At 39.3% G+C, this 22,100-nt stretch overlaps 1 protein-coding gene across 1 annotated transcript; it reads left to right on the top strand.

The window, feature by feature from the left end:
• Nucleotides 1–253: 253 nt before the first annotated feature.
• On the top strand, nt 254–16,540 carry PERP (p53 apoptosis effector related to PMP22). Its single transcript, XM_019648080.1, has 3 exons — nt 254–628; nt 11,561–11,701; nt 15,080–16,540. The coding sequence occupies exons 1-3, from the start codon at nt 415–417 to the stop codon at nt 15,304–15,306; spliced, it is 582 nt and encodes a 193-aa protein (XP_019503625.1). The 5' UTR covers nt 254–414; the 3' UTR covers nt 15,307–16,540.
• Nucleotides 16,541–22,100: the final 5,560 nt, after the last annotated feature.

Below are 22,100 nucleotides of genomic sequence, written 5' to 3'. Positions count from 1 at the left end.
TGGTGTTGCGCAGATTAAAACGTGCACACGCTGAAGCCCCAGGACAAACATTGGTATGCGAGGATCATGCAAGAAGGAAATGCGGCTGTGGGGAAGCGCAGGGGCGCGCGTGACTGCAGCTTGGGGGGCGCGCCGTGGGCCCCTGGGCCGGGCGCCCCCAGGTCCGCCCGGGGCCGGGAAGCTCACCCACACCCGGTGTAACCTGAGCTCGGCCCCGCCCCGCCCGCGTGGGCCCCGGCCCAGCCCGGCTGGGCAGGTCGGGGCGGCGCGCTCTGAGTCACCGGAATCTAGGTGGGGCCTGGGCGCCGCGCCCCCGCCACCTCTTCCCTTTTGTCGCGCTGCCCGCGCTCGCCGGCCACTTTCCGCGGCGTCCGAGCCCCGCGCGTCCTTCTCCCCCGCGCCGCCACTGTCGAGATGTTGCGCTGCGGCCTGGCCTGCGAGCGCTGCAGGTGGATCCTGCCCCTGCTCCTGCTCAGCGCCATCGCCTTCGACATCATCGCGCTCGCCGGCCGCGGCTGGCTGCAGTCGAGCACCCACCTCCAGACGTCCTCGCTGTGGTGGCGATGTTTCCACGAGGGCGGCGGCAGCGGATCCCGCGCGGATGGCTGCGAGAGCCTCATGGACTACGGTGAGTGCCCTCGCCCGCCGCCGCCGCCTCCGGCAAGTCCTCCGGGCGTGCGCCAGCGCCCTGGGAGGACGGGCCTTAGGGAGCCACATTGGGTGCAGGGACTGAACAGGGTAAGGGGTAATGGGTGATTCAAGACATCTGTTTAGAGCTGAGTTTCATGCATCCAAACTGTTCAAAACAAAGCAGCAGCTTTGAATGACCAAAACCAGGCCCAACGCTGGAAGCAAATGGCCCTATCTCAAACAATGTTTGTTTTTTTAAAGGTTTGTTAGTTACGTGCAAAAGATGTCAGCCATTTGAAAAGGTTTGATGAGTAAATATAATGAACAAAGTCTATTTTTTTGGAGACCTCTGAAAGTTCTTCCCATTCCGCCACCTCCTTCTCTGGTTCTTCCTATGATTAAAGTATTAAAATACGCACCTTCCCTAAAGTCGGTGTATTATTCCTTTAACTTGAACTAAGTGAAAGCAGCTCTTCTATTACAAAAAAAAAAAAAAAGCTGTCTTGGTCAAAATTTAAGCAGTTAGGATTTCAGTGGATACTTGTAATGTTGAACGCTTCAGGCTAGCTCTCGTTCGCGGTTGTCTTGGAGGGTGTCTTAGGTTTAAGCACCGCCTTGCTACTTTAGAAAACTGTAGCTTAATGTGGTTTGAAGTAGAAAAAAACAAACGTGTCTTCTACACCAGCGAAATTAAGCACAGTTGACAAAAATAATATATTGCAGATGGAGTATTTTATTTTCCCAGCATGGAGGAAGCCTCCTTGCTTAACTTGTAAATAGACCTGACTGGAGAGGAGCGTGGTTTTGTCTGGTGCCAGCTTCTGCTAACTGGTAGATGTGAAGAACAGCTGGGGTCTATTGTAATTCGCCTGTGTGTGTGTGTGTGTGTGTGTGTGTGTGTGTGTGTGTGTGTCCGGGGTGGGGGTGGGGGGTGGCGTGCGGTAAGGAGTGTTTAATATGCTCATAAGAAGCTTAAAGCCAAATACTACTCAATGGGACCTTACCAAGGGAGTTTAATAGTTTTAAACCAAGAAAGAGAAAGAAGGCCATCCTGCCTTTCTTCATTCCCTGCTGGGATCATTGACTTAATTCTGTCTCCCTCCCCCCTAAATGGCTCTGGGGCCTGTAACCAAACTGTTTATTTCTGGGGCCCTATCTGGGCTTGGTGGTGATTCTTAAGGACTGTGAAATTGTTTGGAAGTACCCACGCTGAACTTTTCCCCCAAAGGAGTCTTAGCAGGTCAGAAAATAGGAAGACTGAACGAAATTCCTCCTTTCCTTAATGTCTATGTTTTTCTTTTCTTAAAACAAACAGCATGCCTGCCAGGGTTTGTATCATCGCAAGTCTTTGAAGTTTTTAAAGGGAATTAATTTCTTTGAAATAATATCTCTGTATCTTCTAGTTAAAATGCATTGGAATTCAGTATCCTGTAGGGGACTTAGTAGGTCTGCTTCAGCCGATGTGTTTGCAAACAGATTTTGATAATCATACCTCCCTCACTCCAAAGACTAACGCAGATCCAAGAATACTCAGCAAACTCCCACATATGAAGTAAGAAGGTTAGTGCCGGGAAGAGAGGAGTGCTGGCGGAACCAGGATCAGCACTCTTGCTGGGACGTGATCTGGCCTGCAAGGCTCTGGCTGTGACCACAGCCCTCTTGTGAAACACACACAATGCAGTTTTTATTTTTCTTGACCTGAAGGGTGAGCTCACCTTTCTAGGGTGTGGCTCTTCTAAACTCAGACTAATATAGTGCTTTGTATATGGACGGGAGGAAGCAGGGTTTTTTCTCAGTTTAATTTTTTTAACATTAGACAGAAGTCTATAGCGTTAACTTTTTTTTTTTTGCGTTAACTTTTAATTGTAAAGAAAACACTGATCCAGTATGTGTGTGTGTGTGTGTGTGTGTGTGTGTGTGTGTGTGTCTGTATGTCAATTGAGAAATTGGTCTTTGGAAAAGTTGTTTTTCAAGTGAGTATTGAAAAATCTATTACTGCTTTTATGATGTAGCAAGACTGATTTTCATAAATGAGTTGTGGTCTTCACACCCTAATTTAGTTATTCTTGTGACCTTTGCAGAGATAATTAAGTGCCAATAACGTGTTAGATGTGGCTTTAGCTCAAGCCCTAGAATCAAATCATGAAGGCAGGACCCACGGTCACTCGGTGACCATGGGAAGGAGAAAATAGATGTGAATTCACCAGGAGAGGTCGTCACAAGCTGTTGCAGTCAAAGATAAGTCAGAGTGTTGATTATATTTCTGTTCCCTCTCCTGGCATGGACTAATGTAGCAATTGTGTGTTCCTACACTGTAGGGTGATGATCTAGGCATCTCTGAACCCTCAGATTTTCAGATAGCCTCAATAAAGCCTTGACAACAACAGTGTGTTTACACAACTTTATCTAAAATGTAGTAAACAGTTTACATACACTCCCACACATGTATAAACACAGGGCTCTAATTAAAATGTCTCACTATAGAGAACTGAAGTTTTAAAAAACTTTTTGATATGTACTAGAAAGTAAACATTGTAACTATTAAGAAAGTTACCTTTTTATTACAAAGTGTTTGGCCATCTATTATTAACTGATATTCATAACATTAATACATTAATTTTGGCATAAATGACACAGGTTATTCCTAGCATAGGCATAATATAGACTTTTTAATAAAGGTAAATCGTTCTTTAATATTATGTAAAACAGAATATTATATATCTGCACCATTAACAGTTTTTAAATAATTTCAGATTACCATAGCACCTCATTTTTTCCAATAAATGAACCAAATTACATGAATGTGTTCTTTTCATGATAGTAACAACTAAATAAAATGCAGCTTTACAGATACTTGTTTGAATGTTTTAAAAATCATGATTTATATTTCTCAAAACAGTAAAAGAAAATCTAGACGTAAACATTGAAATGATCATTAAAATTTCATATATTAAATAAAATGCAAAATTAAATTTGAATGCATGTTCACACATGCTACTTTTGCACTACTGGTGCCTGCTTTTCCACTTTTAAGAAAAAATACATCAGGAGAATATTTTACGCATCAGCGATGTAGATTTCAAATCCCAAGCAAGCTGCAGCTTGTCAGGGTGGAGAATAATAGAGATGAGTGTATGCACCAAGAATGAAAGTGGGGGAATCAGTGTTGAAGAGCCTGTAGCTTGGATCTGAACAGAGCTGCAAAGCCTCCTTTACCAAAGACATCCTCAGATACCACAGAACTTTCTAATATGAAATCAGCCTTGGATAACTCAAAGCATCAGTGTTATATGAAATATTTTTAGCTCATTTAGCCCTACGGTTCTTAAATATACAGGAAATGAGAAAAATATGTATGAAGTTAATAGGTTTACGCTAGGCTAAATTCAACTTAAGGGACTTCATTTTGAGATTATCCTTTTGTGGCTTTTGGCAGTGGGGCAGGTTAGATATTAAAATATTCTTGTTTTATGAAATTAGGCATTAATAGATAGATTACTCTTTGTGGGCACGTGTTCAAGTCCTTACATAGCAAAATAAAAAGTTGGCCACTCTCAACTGGTTTTCATGGTTAAAAATGTATATATAGACTTATAAAACTGAGACATCTAGGAATCAGTAATGTAGTCCAGTCCATTCCACATTTGCTGCACTTAATGCACTTAGCATTAACTGCCTGAGAGCCTCATTCTCTTTTTGGTGACTTAACTCGTCTTGTCGCTGTGAACAGACACAGATTCCTAGACACTAGAATTAGAAGGGAACAAGAGTGCACCTATTCAAGCCTTTGCCAAGTGCTCTCAACACCTCCCATTGCTGATCTGACCTTCCCTTTGTTGAGCAACTTAATTCGATTCTCTCAGTGATGCTATTTGTTTAAAAATACTTCCCTTACACCCTCTTCTACTGGCGGAGCTGAAATGTCCTTCCCTGAAAATCCTTCCCAGCCTTCTTCCTTCTGACAGACTTTTAAATGTTTACGGGTAGATCCCAAATTTGCTGCCATGTATCTCATGTGATTTTTCTGTTTTCACATCTTCTTGTGTAGAGTGGTTTCCCCACTCAGACATTGAAAGAAGGCTATCCAGGGGTAAAGTATCATCATTCTGTAAAAACACCACGGTAACTAGTTATCATCTGGTTTTGTTTCAGGAGAAAATGCAGAGCATGTAAAGAATCCCACCCCAACTGTGGAATGCTCTCCCGTGTGACCCTGCTGTTACTCCTCTAAGCCGTTCCTCCTCTAAGCCATTCCTTCTGCCTTCCAAAACTTCTGCAAAATTGCTTCTTTCTTTGTAGATTATTTTTGGGGCCTGCTAGGAGTTTTCCTGCAGATATTTGCTCCTCAAAGTGTCCCAGACCAGCAGTGTCAGTGTTACCTGGGGGGCTATTGGACACTCAGTGGCTCAGGCACCACCTACTGAATCGGAATCTGTATTTAAACAAGATCTCTAGGTGATTCAGAAGCAGTTTGAAGTTTCAGAAGCACTGGCCTATATTCCTCCACAGGAGCGGATTTTCTACTTGCTGAATAGGCAGCAGTGTTTTTGAATCTACTGTCCACCCATGCTTATATTTATTTGTAGATAGGATCTTTTTTATTTTTATCAATTACGGTTTTATCCAGTTTTCAGTTCTGCCTGTGTATCACATAAAGAACCCTATAGAAGCAATACGAGGAAATCTGACACAATCAGGTGGGGCCTTTCGTATTGTTAATAGGTGAATCCTTTGCTCTGGAAAAGGACCCTACTCTAGTTGGATAACAGGTTGGTGTCTGCAGGGCACTGAGTAAGGGGGCTTACCCCACAGACTGTTTTGCCCACATGTGCAACTACTGAAGAATGCAGCAAATTCATTAAAAGAAATACTAACTTTATGGGAAAAATTAGTGACAGTCTCTAAAATATTACCAACAATATTTAAAATATCAGCAATGCTTTCCTTGTCTTAAAACTCCTTCTTAAGATTTTTTTTTCTTTTCACAAGCTTCAGTTGGATTTATGGTTTCTAGCTTGACATTCAAGATATTTATTTTTTCCCTTTTTTTGCTCTTTTGTTACCAGTTGACCTTCCTTGTCCTTTCCCAGCCATATTTACCTTATAACATTGTGTTTTCGTATGTAATCGCTGGAAAAAGATAGCATTCATCTTCCTACAAAAAAACGTGAAAACATTTCGCAGGAATAACTCAGAGTTTCATTAGTGACTATTAAATAGTTTCCATGTTGTTGATTTAATATTGAAACTTTGCAAGCCACAGCAAAATTTGATAAGCCATTCTTCATCTAAATGGATCTTGAATGAATCTTATTTAAAAATGGATTTATAATGCTGCTGGTTTCTTTGATAACATGTATTGGGATTAAAATGATGAGACATCATTGCTGGCCTGACACAAGGGGCCAGAAACTTCTCCAAGTGGTATTTAGAAAATAAATTCTGGACATAATAGATTATGTATATAAAACACCAAATGTATCTTCCCTTAAGGAAACAAAACAAACTAACAAAAAGCTTTCCTGCACAGAAACTCTTGTTTACCTGGAGTACTGTATGCATTTGTGGTCCCAATTCAGAGAATGATAATTGATAATGAGAACCTGCCTGCACCCCTATATGCACACACACACATATGAAAGGCAATAAAATTTAAAGTGCATAAAATAATGAAAGACGCTTCCTCAGAATAGATCAAGGTGGACACTCTGCCTTTGAATAACTAAGGACCATCTGTTGAATCATGGAAGACGTAGCTTCGGGACAACTTTTAAAAACTGACGCTTTCCATTAGAGTTGGGAAATATGGTGTATAGTTTAGACCATGGTATAATATAAAAATATACATAGTTCCCAAAAGATTTGGACAAATTTCTAGATGTTATGCTCATTCCGGTTAACTAAGTGAGACCAAAGGTACTTAGTGTACAGGCTTAACTGTTGAAATTTATGTCATGAAGAATTGCCCTGTCCTGAGTCTACGTGGCTGTCCGTCCCCTTCTCGGACAGAATGTTGGGCTGGAAGGACCCTACTCAGACCTGGTAGGATAAGTTTCGTCATTTTATGACAAAATGGTCACTGACATGAGAAGGCAGATTGCTTTGCTTGCCATTCATCAGTCAAAACAGAATCTTCAAAACCATGCCAAGTTTTTTGTCTTCAGCGATCATTGAGTCAACGTGGGTGTCTCCATGCTACAGAAGCAGGTTTTTCAGGCCTACTTCCAAGCAGCCTTTGTCAAGTCAAAATGTCCTGAATTTTCCACTTTGATGACTCAACACTTTAAATGAGTTGATTTAACATAGCATAGGAAAAGTTCTTGAAATGGTCTGTGTTTATATTTATGTTCACCTGTTGGCTTTCGGCTAGGTGAGGTGACTTACTATTTATTTAATTCCTTTTAAGAACCTGAAACTAAGCATAAATTATATGCTCTAATGTTAGAAGTAATAATAGCAATAATCTAACTTTGTATTATTCTTCACCAAATAAACAGATAAAATTATCGGTATTTACTTTTTATAACAACATTTACATAATTTATTTGGCTATACTTTTAAAACCATAATCTGTGATAGTCAAAGTCTGGCTATTGAAATATGTTCCTTGCGAGGATGTTTTTCTTGAAAACTCACATTCTGCTATTCATTTTTTCTTCATTATGTTTGGATTCCTCTGCATGCTTATACAGACCTTTCATTGCACAATTTCAAACCTGTGAACTCAACTTGAAAAGAAAAATCAGGGCCGACCGAGTGGCTCAGTAGGTTAAGAGTTAGCTTAAGAGCGCGAGCTCTGAGAGCAACAGGGCTGCCGATTCGTGTCCCACATGGGCCAGTGACACTCAGCCCGAGCTGAGCTGCCACTGAGCTGCCAACAGGTGACAGGATGGCTCACCTGGTGAGAGCACGTGCTCCTAACAAAAAGACTGCCTGTTCGATGGTGGGCTATGCCCGCCCACAACTAAGACTGAACTTGGTATCTTGAGCTGAGCTGCTGCCCGGCTGGCTCAGGGAATAGAGCGTGTGCTCTTAACAACAAGGCTGCTGGTTCGACTCCCGCATGGGATGGTAGCTACACCCACCCACAACTAAGATTGTAACACAGCACCTTGAGCTTAGAGACCACGAGCTGTTGACAGGCAGCCAGATGGTGACTGGCACCCTCTACAATTAAGATTGAAGAACAACAACTTAGCTGGTCCCCCTCCCCAATTCCCCAACACTGTTCCCCTCCTCCAATTCCCCAATTCAAAAAGCAAAGAAGAAAAATCAGTGTCTGCTTTTTTTAATTTAGTGATTGGATTTAATTGAATTTAATGATTCATAGTAGCCATAAAAGCATAAAAGAATCTATAGCGGGGCTGGTCAAGTGGTTCAGTTGGTTAAGAGCTTGCTCAAGAGTGCGAGCTCTGAGCAACAGGGTCGCCGGTTCGATTCCTTGCCCAAGCTGAGCTGCTGCTGAGCTGCCAACAGGTAACAGGATGACTCAGCTAAAAAAAAAAAAAAAATCTATAGAAATGAGATTTCAGTGGTCACATACTGAAAGTTACATGCTTTTTTGGGAGCAGTACTGCATCTGTTTTTATAAGGAGATTAATTATCTATCTTAGTTCTTAAACTTTAGTATGAATATAAGAAATACTAGTAAAATGCAGATTCCTGGACACTACCCCTCAAGCTCTGATTTGGTAGGTCTGCAGGGAGGCCTAGGAATATGTATTGTTAATAAGCTCCACTGATGGTTTTGACTCAGTGATGTATGGACTAGAGTTTGAGACAGTCTGATTAACTAATGTGCTTTTCGAAGCACAGTCCCTCTTCTCTTGAAAGTTACGTTCCTTAAAGAAGAAGGCAAAAGTGAGAAAAGAGGCTTACTCAATTGCATATCTTGACTTTATTCATTTCTATTTTAAAAGAAAACATTTCTATTTTACCTTTGTTCCTAAAATCTCTTATTGATCTCACAGGAAAAGGAAGATTTGGTGAGAAGTAATTATAAACTACAAATATAAAACTAGGCCCTCTTATGTACTGTCTCAGCGCCATTCTGACCACTGCCACTAAAGGGTAATTTGTGTGAAAACGTGGCTTTTGAGCATATAAAAATGTTTCTTCTCCTTAACTACCTATTATGCCCCAGTCATGCATGAATCTAGAGGAAGACCTGGGGGAGCGTGGGGGCTAGAGAAGGGAACAGGGGAACCTAGCTCAGGTTTGTCTATAACAGACGAAGATGTAAAAATGCAGTGGATAACTGAGGAACAATCTCTAGGCAACGAAGCAGAACCTTGCGAATGTAGAATAAAATGTAAACATGTGGTACTGCAGAGAAGTCATGGGTACACAGGAGGAACTTTCTGAGCTACGTGACTTTTCACACAAAAGCTCTCATCCTGATGATAATCTTGAAATAAGGCATTTTTAGTCTTGGTTAGCAGCTAGGCAGACTGACAGTGGCTGATAGGTGGCAGAGACAGGGTATAAATGAGGTCCAGCTGGCTCCAAAGCCCTTGTTCTTTTGCTGTCCTATATCTTTGGGGTTTTTTTTAACAGTCAAATGACCTAGAATTAAGTGAGGATAACTTTGTCAGCCAAGCTGTGTTAAAAGTAAAACCAGGGCAGACGTGCCCATGACTCTGCTTTTCATATGGAACGTAGGGTAATAGATTAACAGTGCATGTTAATGAATGAATGGATAAACAACATGGGGGATATCCATCCAATAGAATGTTTTTGGGCTATAAAAAGGAATTAAGTACTGGTACGTGCTACAACATAAATGCACCTTGAAAACATTATACTAAATGAAAGAAGACAGTCACAAAAAAGCCACATAGTGAATGATTCAATTCATATGAAATGTCTAGAATAGGCCAATTTATAGAGACAGTAAGCAGATTAGTGGTTGCCAGAAGCCGGAGGCAGAGGGGAATGGAAAGTGACTAATCATGGACATTGGGTTTCTTTTTGGGGTGATAAAAATGTTGGAATTGTAAGTGGTGATGATTGCACAACCCTATGAATATAGTAAAAACCACTGAATTGTATACTTGCAAAGAGTGAATTTTATGGTATATAAATTATATCTCAAAAAAAGAGGCAGGTTTTGGATTCAGACGGGCTCTAAATCAAACTCTGCCTAAATCAGTTACTAGTTGTGTGGCTGTGGCAGGTTATTTGAACACTCAAAGCCTTACTACAGCCTTGTTTCTAAAGAAATGATAATAGTATGAACCTTAAAAAGTTTTTGTAAGGATTCAGTGAACTAAATATGTTAAGTCCTTAGCCTAGTGCCTGCACAGAAAAATTTCTTCATAAATGCTAGGTTTTACCTCTAGAGAGAAGGTTGTTTGTGAAGAAATTTTAAAAATCAGAGCAATCATCAACAAGACAATAACAAGTGTTGGAGAGGCTGTGGAGAAAAAGGAACCCTCATATACTGTTGGTGTGAATGCAGATTGGTACAGCCACTGTGAAAGGCAGTGTAGAGGTTCCTCAAAAAATTAAGAATAGAATTGCCATATGACCCAGCAATCTCCCTCCTGGGTATCTGCCCAAAAAATCTGAAAACATTTATCTGTAAAGATATATGTGCTCCAATGTTCTTTGCAGCTTTATTTACGGTGGCCAAGACATGGAAACAACCAGTGTCCTTTGATAGACACTGGATAAAAAAGATGTGGTATATACACACAATGAAATACTACTCTGCATTAGAAAAGATGAAATAATGCCATTTGCGACAATATGGATGGATCTTGAGATTATTATGCTAAGTGAAATAAATCAGACAGAAAAAGTCAAGAACCAAATTGATTTCACTGATATGTGGGATGTAAAACTGAAAGCAACAAAGGAAGAAGACAAACAAAGAAAGAAATAAAACCTCATAGACACAGACGATAGTTTAGTGGTTACCAGAGAGTAAGGTGGGCGGGGGGTAGATGAGGGTAAACAGGGTCAAATATATGGTGATGGAAGGAGAACTGACTCTGGGTGGTGAACACACAATGTGATATATAGATGATGTATTACAGAATTGTACACTTGAAACCTATTCAGTTTTACTAATCATTGTCACCCCAATACATTTTAATTAAAAAAAAAATCAGAGCAGATTGAATAATAAGAATTTTTTGCTGGAATCATTTGCCTGGGTTCATGGCACTCCCTATTTCCACAGGTGCAGGGTAGCATGACACGGGCCTGGAGGGGCCCTTATACGTCTTCAAACCTAAAACTCAATTCCCACCTCACCCTGATTGCTTTTAGGGCCAATATCAATAATTAGGAACTCTTGTGCAATAAATTCTGAATACCTCCAAAGTTAAAATTTAGGCAAAAATCTAGAAAGAGTGTGCCTAAACGCGTCATAAAAAAAAAAAATCACAGCTGCTTTACAATTAAATTGTTTTATTTCACATCACTGCTTAGTAATAAGTATATGTTTTCAAAGATTACTTTTTTGCATGGAACCATACGTTGATATGAAACAAAGATGCTTTTACAGGCATTTGAAAGATTTCCTAAAGATATTGTAATTTTTATGGTTCAATACCAAAAATATTGTTTATTATGATTGTGTTGTGTTAGAACTTCAGTGAACCTTTTAAATATACCAGTTTATATGGCCAATTTATTAAATGAGAAACAGTTTAATGAAGTTTAACTTTCATCTCAGAGATAAAACATTTGCCCAAACACCGAGGAGGGAAGACATTACTGTGCATCAGTATATTAATGTCTGACATATGAATTTCTATTCTCCCCCTGCAAAATGGAGATGCTTAAATATTATCAAAAGGAAAACTCTTTCCACCCAAATATGTAATTAGTAGAAAGGAAAAAAAAAACTATTGATACTTTAATTAGTGATTTTAAATTGGGTATGTCTGTCGTATTCATTACTGTTTGTTTTTTCTTGCAGCGTGGGGAAGGGCAGCCGCCGCCATGCTTTTCTGTGGCTTTATCATCCTGGTGATCTGTTTCATCCTCTCCTTCTTCGCCCTCTGTGGACCCCAAATGCTTATGTTCCTGAGAGTAATCGGAGGCCTCCTGGCCCTGGCTGGTAAGACTGTGTGTCAGCAATTCTTCATTCCTACCTTCAGCAGACATCAGGACAGTAATGTCCAATCCACAAAGAAGATCCCTGATAATTACAGTTCCTGACTTGTTCTCAGAAAATATGTCACCAAGGGCAGAAGGAACAGAGGAGAGATGTGTTTTAAGACCTGGATCCCTTTCCTCCTGTGTCTCAGGTGGTACTCTGTGCCCCCCATCCAAGTCAGGAAGGTTATCACTGTATATTATCTCTTATAGGGGACCCCATGCCCAGTGTCACCTCTATCCCAAGGGACCAGGGCTGACTCAGCCCTGGAAGTGCGGTGACTCCATAGTGGGCCCAGTGCTGGCCTCCTGTGAGTCCCATGCTGAAGGGATGGAATGTCCCTGAGCCATTTTACTTCTTGAAGGAGGTCTTGTGATGTGGTGGGTCATGAAAGGGTTTTCTGCAGTGGGATGAGGGACCCTGGGAGGGGCCAAGATCTGGAATTGCTTCATCACCAGTGTTGGGGGGCCAGAAATTTAGTTGTGCAGGGGTGTGAGGCTCAGAATGAACGTTTATTAGTAGAATACAAGAAGTAGGAATCTAGGAGCAAGAATTATTTGAAATTTTAGGCAGGCACCTGGCATTAGGGAAGTCTGTTGAAGGGGCAGGACCCCAGCCACAGAACTGAATTTAGTTGTAAAACTGGATTTCCTGAGGGGGGGAAAAGAGGAGGTGCTGAGAAGGGCGAAGCGAGGCCACAGGCCATGTCTCAAGATAACAGCTTAGGCTCCTGGGAGCAAAGCAGGAATTCCGCTGTGGACCTGAAGCAGAAGTCCTTGAGACCGGTCAGAAGCCTTGTGACTAGAAGGGGTCCGTGAGTCCAGAGGGAGACCACCTTGTGCTGGGTTCCCTGAGCTTAGAAAAGGTGTTCACAGGGCCTCGGGCAGGACAAGTGAGAGGCGGAAAGGCCCTGGTGGAGAGGAAAGAGAACCAACCAGTGCAGGCCTGCCCTTACATGTGCATTTAACAATCCCTCTTGATTAAAAATAAAACTTACTCCAGTGTTCCTCATGTTTCAAAGTTTGCTTTTGGAATAATATTTTAAAGTCAGAAATGACTTGGAATTACAAAAGGTATGAAGCACCTTGTTGAATCCCACCTCTGCTTTTATTTGGTTTTTCTTATTTCAAATGTGTAAGAGATTATCAAAGAAACACATATGATGGATCTTCTCACATGTCTGAGAAGACCAGATGGATGCCTGTTTACATCACTGTTAGAAATAACACACCAGGACATTAACTTTCATTGAAAAATCTTAATATATGACTCAACATTTTCACCTCTCGATATATATCCAAAAGAATTGAAAGCAGGGACTTAAACGGACATTTATACACCCATATTTATAGTAGCATTATTCACAATCACCAAAAGGTGGAAACAACCCAACTATTCATCAACAGATAAATGGATAAGTAAAAAAATATGTAATTCATTCATAAAAAGGAATAAAGTTTTGCTATATGCTACAATGTTGATGGACCTTGAAAACATTATGCTAAGAGAAATAAGGTAGACGGAGGACAAATATTTTAGGATTTCATTTATATGAAGTACCTGGAATAGGCAAATTCATAGAGACAGAAAGTAGATTAGAGTTTACCGGGGGCTGAGGGGAGGGGAAATGGGGATTGAGTTTACGTTGGGGATGTTGAGAAAGTTATAGTTTAGATAATGGTGATGGTTACACAATATTGTGAATGTATTTAATGCCACCTAATTGTACACTTAACAAGTGATTAAAATGGTAAATATTACGTTGTATGTTATGCAGCAATTAAAAACATCCTAGTGAAACTCCTTTGTCCATCTTAGCATTAAAATATTAAGATCTAGTGGGTTGCAGAAGTTGTAAAGAAAACTAGTTGTAGTGAGCGTGAACAGATAAACTGCTTACCGGGCCTGCTTAATTCTGTTCTCACTTTACAATTTAAAATTCCTCTTTCCCTTTAGAGTCTGACAAGTAGAATGGGAAATGTTTATAGAAGGATAAAAAGCCTAGAAATTTCAGTACATTTTTAGTGGTAATAATATTGAATAAGGCATACTTGGTTGTTAAGATAATATTTCACAGCAACATTTATTTTTAGTTTTATATATATTATTGGGTTAAAATCAGAAAAATTGAACACTGATACAATTTAGATTTTGCAGAAATTCATCCAAACCATTACAAGAACTTCATGTATGATGAACCAAAATGGGTAAACCCCAATAGTTAACATGTATGCCTAGGCAAATTAGAGAATAACATAGAGAAGGATTACTTTCACACACAATATTTTGCAGTAACTAGCAGATTTCATTAGGAAGAGTTTGCTATTTAGGTATACAAGAAGCCAGAGAAATATTTAAACTCCGCACCAAGATTGCCCTTCATAAATTGCCAGAGAAGAGGAACATTCTGAGTTGAGAAATACAAGTAACAGATTAACATGTGGAAACACCTACAGCCTTGCTAGCAATTAAAAAAAAAAAGGAAAAAGAAAACTACCTTAGGAGTTTTGTCTGTGGAGCAGTAGAAAAAAATCAAGGTGAAAGAAGAAGTGGCAAGGACTACGCACCCCCTGATACATTCTGGGGAGCACAACCAACTGGCCCCTCTTTGTGGAAAGAACTGGTACAGAACTAAAATCTGCTCAAACCCTTGGTATGGCAATGTGCGTGGGAAATATGAAGTCCAAAATATGCAGAACATAGCACAGCATCATCCCAGCTTTATGGAAGTATGCATGTTCATTGAGAAAGACTAAAAGATTAAGTTCTTTTTATTTTTTGTAATTTGAAACTTGCTTAAAATGTTAATATGATAAATAATACTTGTAAGAATGTGACTCCTACACCAAAGAGTTTAGACATACGTTTTCTTTCTTATATCCTCCTTACACTTCCCCCAAAGCCCTATCCCTTCTTTTTTATATATATTATTTTTTCTAACACTGGAACTATTAACTATGTCTTTGGCATAGGAAATACAAAGATGAAAAACGGACTCTTGATTCCCATCCTGCTTTCGACTGTACACCGCAGTTTGGGCACTTTTTACTTCAGTATCTATAAGGCTTGCACGTGGACTATAGAGTGATTTTCTAATTGTCTTCTGCCCACATTTCATATATTCAGCATTCCTCTCAGTGCGAGGTGACTCTGACACACACTATTTAATAATCTTTTAGGGCTCATGGTTAACTAGGTACCCCAGCTCCTTTCATTAGCATTGTCTAGGTAGATTTAAGATTTATAGAAAGGCAGAAACATTGTGGGGGAGGAAGTTAATCTGTTCATTCATTCGTGCATGCATGCATTCATGCTTTGGAATTTTTTCCTTCCCTTTAGCTGTGTTCCAGATCATCTCCCTGGTAATTTACCCTGTGAAGTACACCCAGACTTTCGACCTTCACGCCAACCCCGCAGTCCTTTACATCTATAACTGGGCCTACGGCTTTGGGTGGGCAGCCACAATCATCCTGATCGGCTGTGCTTTCTTCTTCTGCTGTCTCCCCAACTACGAAGACGACCTTCTGGGCAATGCCAAGCCCAGATATTTCTACACATCTGCCTAAAGTGGGGAAGGCGCTGCTGCCAGGATGGATTCTGGAGGAAGGAATTTTGTTCTTCAGAATACTTTGAACCTTTTTCTGGGGCACAGTGTTCATATCATGAGACTAGTCAAATTGCTAAGATAGTTTGGGAGAAAATATTTCTTAAATGGTGTTATAGTTTCATATTCATTTTTTATATATGTTTTATAGAATTAAACAAAACTTACTTTTTTAAATTACCTATAGTATGCCATATTTCCTTACTATCTTTTTTATACCATTTATACTGCATGTATAAAAGAATCTGAATATGAAACTTATACCATCATATGGTAAAAATGAGAAGGCTTCAAAGATTTAAGTGACTTGATCAAGTGTGTGTTTTTCCCAAATTAAATGGACTGGATCTATTAAGGGATCAGGAGAAGAGAGAAATATCGGTAAAAATTACCAGTGACCAAATATTCTTTAAAAAATGCGAAATTTTTTCCAGCCTTCAGCTAAAGAAGTAAAACAGTTTCCCAAATACATACCATCTCTGATAATTTCTATTTACTACCCTGAATAATTGATTTTTTTTGCTAAGCTTCACATTAACTTGATATGTCATTTAGGAAAGTATTCTTTCATGGCCAAAACCTGTTGCAGTAGTAAGGCCTTCTTATGTAGGGAAATGCTAAAATGAAATTTTCTCCTTTAAAGTGGTTTGTAGGGTTGGGGTGTGGGAAAATGATATATTAATCTGTACTGTTTTGTGTCTATGTGTTAAAGACCAGACTAGATTGAGTTGAAACATGGAGTGGGTCTAATTCATCATGACTGATAGATATGATTAGATTGTACAATAAAGCATTAGGAAATCCATTCCTATCACAAAAATAACATTAAACAACCTAAGGAGAAGAAATGGCTTGAGTTTTTTCATCTCAGTTGACTGAGCTCTAACCATTAGACAGCTTCTGATAGACTGCAACTGTAAGCAAAAATTTAAATATAGTTAAAACCCTGGTCTTCATTGGTAAACAGATTTAAAATATCTGATGTAAAACACGCAACAGAAGAATTCAGGGATGTGAGATCTCTGAATGGGAAATACCTATATATCATATGGATTTTTTTTTTTTTACCAGTTGTACTTAACATAATGAAAAGCAATTTACTTATCAAATTATTATTTTGTAAGTTGCAGGATAAGCAATTGCAGTTTTTATTATGAATTTTCCACAATAAACCAGGTGTTCTAATCTTGTGTCTAGTTTGAAGTGTTTTGGCTTTTTTTTTTTTCTTTTAAATTTCAAATCTGGTGGAGGCAATTTTTTTAAAAAATGCTTTGAGTGGGAGTAGTAAGAACATTGGATAAAATGAAAAGTTGCTTTCTCCTTGAGATGGAGTATTCTTTATTCAGGTGGTAGGATAGCAAGCAGTCTCTTTTCTTCTTTTCCCCTTGTCCACCTTCCCATCTGATAGTTTTTTTTCCCCCCAACATGTGTCATAGGTTAATTCTGCTATGGTGTATGTAATGCGAAGAAGGGTTGAGGAGTGGCATGATGGGAGAAGGGAGGTATTTCTTCTTTGTGCTGCTAGCCATTTGGTCCTTGGCAGTAAATTTTTCTTCTATGCTTCCAAAATATGAAGTGAATATTTCTCATAAATTTAGAAGAGCGTTGTCTGTGTGATTATTTACCCCATTTTTTTTAAATTCTGTGACTAGTAGAGGATTTGAAGTGGTAAGTAACAATGTTCAAAATGCCATATTCTAAGAACATAGCTAATTCAAGAAGATAACGGATATCTCGAGATTAAGAAACTGGGTCTCCCTGTTGAACAAGAAAATCAGTCTCAGATACAAGGTTCTCTAAGACATGTACTCTTGTCTTTGGATTTCTTTCCCATTGCAACTTTCTTCTTCATCTCAATAAGCAACACACTCTATTCTAATGATGCACATTTAGGAAAAATACAACTTCCTGGGACGAATAAGCTGATGTAATTAATAGAAGCGTTTTAATGTGAAACAGTTGGGACAAAGACACACTAAGTGTCATTACTTTGGCTAAACTGTTCCACTTCTTTCAGCCTCGTACAAGTAGAGATCCTCCATTCCTTGTTGGATCACATTCACCAAGACAGATACCTTTATGTCACAAACAGAGTAGGAGAATTCCAGAGAATCCTGGAGAGCAATGAAGAATTCGACTGAGAAACCATCTGGAGCCTAACAATGCATTGTATGCGATTTCCCATGGTAAAGCTGAGGTGGTTTTCGGCTCTGTAATTATATTAAGAGTCCCCACCCATTAAATAAGCAGTTCTAGGTTCCCAAGCAATTATCTCACGCTTACACTATAAGTAGTCAGATATGCTAAGTGCCATTTACTGTTGAATGTAACAAAGGAGTAATATGTCAACGTCTATCAGTTGTCACACAAAGTGACTATGGAATGTAATTAGTTTTAGCTTCAAAACCATCTACTGCTGGACTGACAAAAGTTTCATAGACTTTCCTTTTTTAAGGAAATAAAAACAATGGAAGAATATAGTCATAATAACTTAATTAGGTTGATTTTTGCTACACACACTTGCTGCTGAAAGAGAGTCCTACTAGTATAATATACACGAATGCTGAATTGACTTGTTTTGTTTTTTTAGGCATACCTGAAAAGGGCATATTTGAGTCACATTCCAATGTTGGCTCTTGTTAGCTCTTAGGCTTGGGTAGTTCATTTCCCCACTGGCCTTATAACTTCCTCTATAAAAGGATAGCAAATGATCCCTTTTCATAATTCTCTGATTCAGTGTGTTTGTATGTCTATCTGCTCATTTGTTAATTTACTCAATATTCTTGGGAAAAGGAAAAAGGGTAATATGATGCATATTTTGTGTTTTTTTCAAATTGATTTTCATAGGTAGAAACAATGACTATAATCTTTTAAATTATGATAGCATTTTTTGTTTTTAGTTGAAAATGAAAGAATATTTCTTTAATTGGGTGAATGAAATAAGTGACTGTAGACTTTATCATGAGCATAAGGAACCCTAAGCTTTGAAGAAAAACTTCATTTGCATTCCAGCGAAGTTCTGATTTAAAATGGTGGAGCAGACTCTATTAAGTAATCACTTCTGACCAGTATAAAAAAAAAGAATAAACAAGTGCCAGGGGGAATAAATCCATAGGTAAAAAGGGATCCATTAGCTGACCAGAGACTTTGTCAAATTTCTGGAAGATGAAAAATGAGTGACATTGTCAGCTCAGTGAAGCCATCTAGAATAAATTCAAGTTGGCTGTCACAGAAGTAACAGCTGTGCTGCTTGATAAGTGCCAGAGGTGCCAAGTTTGGAGTTGGCAGGAAAAAAGGTGGGAATGGGAAAGGGGGAGGGCGTAAATTTGGGGGATTAGAAGTCTGCTCCAGGAGGAGTTTGACAGTTGGCCTGGCCTTCCCTTCCCCCTATTAGACCCCCCACCCCAAATTTACACATTGGAGTCAGTGACCTACAGTGCTTACCTGTACGCAAAACTCAGGGATGATGATCATGCTCACTAGGTAGCATCCTCTTTTCTAAGTGCTTCTCATGTACTAATCCATATAAACCTCCCTGAGACCCTCTGATATGGATGTAATTATTCAGAGAAGTAATGGATGTATAGGGATGTGAAGTAACTTTCTCAAGGTCACATAGCTAGTAAATAACAGTAATAATAGACAAGAAATACAGTATTGTATTGTTTGGTGCAGTAGAGAATAGCACAGTAGGTATTATCAGTATTCTCAGGCTTTCCCCTCCTACCCTTGTATTGGTGTGGGTCCCTCAACCTCTTCCGTGTATCCATACTGCAGGGAGGGTTGTGTCTTCCCAGGGTGTTTGGGGGGCATTGTATAATGGAGAAGCATGGGATAAAGCAGAAGGATCAGATGTGTGAAGGACTAGGCCTGGGAGCAGACTGGTTATTCAAAGAGAGTGGGGATGAGATGGGCAGCTGAAGGAAATGAACAGGAAAGAGAAAAGGATTCAGAAATCTTAGGCTCTATGAATCACGCTGCATAGTGTTTGAGAAACACAGTCCCCATTGTTCTGAGTTTTCATGATGGGACTGTCTTCTTTTGGAGCACTTCTCTGTGATTGGACCATGTAAGTCATTATTTCAATACACATCACAGGTATGAACCATTTTCCAAAGCATCCCAGGGGTGTGGTTGAAATTAGAATGTCTGGTCTTGAATTGCTGGCCTGATGGAGAGTGCCTGATAAATAAAAACCAAGAGCGTCTCTGAGGCACTCATTTCTAGCCTTTCTAAAATGTACTGCTTTTGCTATTAGAGATAACTGGTCCTAACTGAAGTACAATATTTTTAGACATTAGAATCATCCATATACTGTAAAGAATATTGTCTTTATTATTTATAGGATATTTTGAAACATGTATTACAGAAAAAAATGCATAGTGAACACATGATGTTCATGTAGATAGGACATACATAGGTATAGATATACTATATCCCATCGTTTTGGCTTTTGTTACACTATGGAATATTCTTGATCAGAAATAGAAATGCTTGGAAGAAGGGCTCCTTTTCACTTTCATACATCCTGTGACTAAATCTTTTTCACCCATGTACTCAAGTAGAGGAAAGCGAATGCATAATCCCTATGTTTTATCTTAAATTTTTATATATGTAAATGTTTAATCTGAAATATGGCCATGCTTCTTGTAATATAAAAATGGTTTACATCACAAGTTAATTATTTAACCCTCCACCTTTACCCCACAAATCCTCAAATAAACTAGAGCACGTATGAACAAAGCATATCACATTTGAGGAAGACATCGCCTTAGAAGCAATTGTCTGAACTGACACCTTGACTTTAATTTAGGTGGAAGACACAAGTAAACATTTTTAATAGCCCTCTAATACTTAATTCCCTTCTACAGAAAGAAATTCAAAGGATTACCAGTTGGTAAAGCCATAACAAGAAAGCAAAGGATTTTGAAATCTAAATTGCTATGAAAAGGGGATGACTGAACAAGGCTATTTCATACAATTATGCAGTAAGGATGTAATTGGAATTGAGGCCAAGAGCAGAATGCCTAGCTCCCTGTTTTGAATTCTTTTCCTCACTCTTTCTGCAGCAGTTAATTTTGTAGTGGAGTTTTAAAAACAGGTCTTTGGAGTCAAAAGATTGCCTTATTTTATCTCTGTAGAGTGGTTTCAGGTTTTAAAATTTCTGAAGACACACTGAGCTTAGGACCACCAGTGGAGGGTCAGAGCCCTTTGATTTTTGAGATAATCCTTCGGAGAGTTAGGCTTGCCTTGTCACACATACCGTCCTTTGTTCCTCGATTTTGCAATCCTGGTAAGTATCTGGGAGTATTTTACTGGGTGTGGCAGAGGTGAGAATAACACACCTCAGGTGTGGGAAAAGACAGCCAAAAAAGGGAAATTAAAAGAGGTTCAGATCCTGTCATGTTAATGATATTCCACTTGTGCTATCCTGTGCTTCATTGTTAATCTCCAGATTAACAATATTTCTTTCGATGCAGAAATAAAGGAAAACTCAGAAGTATGTGTGTGCGCGTGCACGCATATGTTCAAAGATGGTTCGATCATGAAGAATTGGAATCCTGTTGATTTAAATGGCATAAGATTGTCATAGTGATAATGAGTCATTAAATATTCATAAATAGATGGTTGTATAATGGTTTGCCCAGCCAGTTTTTCCAGTATGAAGATTCAAAGCAATTAACCTATTATCAACTGCTTTTGAATAAATCACTTTTTAGAGAGAACACTTAGATTTGAAATACAAACTCTGAATTTAATCTCTAAAAGTAAATTGCCCAGTGAGACTTTGAAAGCAAGTTCCCTATGCGAATCATTTGTTTCTTTGCTTTCTATTCTGGTTACTCAGTGGACACGCGTAATTTGAAATGCTTCAGTGAAAATTCATATTTCCAAATTCCACCCCACCCAGTTCTTAGTCAAGCTGAACACCTCAATGCCCAACGCTTTTTTTCAAGGAAAAAGAAAAACGAAAAACTGGCTTCAGGGCAGATATTGAAGATTGATGAAATGAAGTATGTATAGGAAGCTGGCCTTTGCCATGGTTAATTTCATGTTGTTAGAATTTACCATTGGAATGATCTCATCTGAGGATGTCTAGGGGGTCAGAAGTTGGGTACATTAAGACTAGAGACATCAACATGAAAAAATAAATTCCTGGCGAACTCCAAACAAACACAAATGCCTTCTTACAACAATATATTATCCATGCCTCCCTGTCCTCGCTCTGGGGAGATCTTCCCGGTAGGGTTGTTATAATTTAGGAAAAGGACTGATGCCGCCGTCTGCCAGGAGCACCCTGGAATGGGTGCCCTTGTGCAGGGCACAGCTGCAAAGCACCACCGAGCAGCCTGGCTGTGGGGTCAGGTCACCCAGACACCACATGGAGCAGTCCCCACACGAAAGAGGAGGCCTGGGATTGTTTTAAGAAAGTCAAGCCTTCCTCCACCCGCCCTGTACACACCCTGTACACACCCCTATCCTTGCCTCCCCAAGTTTTCTTCTATAAAGCTCAACACAGAGGCAGCTTTTGTATCAGTATCAGGAATTTAGTACCTGAGCGAACACACTCCCCATTCTCCAACTTATATCTTTAAAGGGTAAATTCAACATTCAGAAAACATCACCAATCAAAGTAAAAACGGAGTCAAATGATGTTTGTCTTTTTCTATTCTCACATGCTGCAAATACCCAAGTACCTCAAGGGAAACTATGCCATATTAAAAATTAAAAAAAAATAAAAAAATGAAAAGAAAA

This window comes from Hipposideros armiger, unplaced genomic scaffold (genome assembly GCF_001890085.2).
Source record: "Hipposideros armiger isolate ML-2016 unplaced genomic scaffold, ASM189008v1 scaffold_120, whole genome shotgun sequence".
In the NCBI taxonomy this organism is placed as follows: domain Eukaryota; kingdom Metazoa; phylum Chordata; class Mammalia; order Chiroptera; family Hipposideridae; genus Hipposideros; species Hipposideros armiger.
The sequence above is the reverse complement of the archived record's forward strand: the minus strand, read 5'-3'. Positions and strand labels throughout refer to the sequence as shown.

What these genes read in the sequence shown, in the direction of transcription:
- PERP (XM_019648080.1), top strand. Translation starts at nt 415, where the DNA reads ATGTTGCGCTGCGGCCTGGCCTGCGAGCGCTGCAGGTGGATCCTGCCC. An exon ending in CGAGAGCCTCATGGACTACG is followed by an intron (nt 629 to 11,560) that starts GTGAGTGCCCTC and finishes TTTTTCTTGCAG; the next exon opens with CGTGGGGAAGGGCAGCCGCC. An exon ending in AGGCCTCCTGGCCCTGGCTG is followed by an intron (nt 11,702 to 15,079) that starts GTAAGACTGTGT and finishes CCTTCCCTTTAG; the next exon opens with CTGTGTTCCAGATCATCTCC.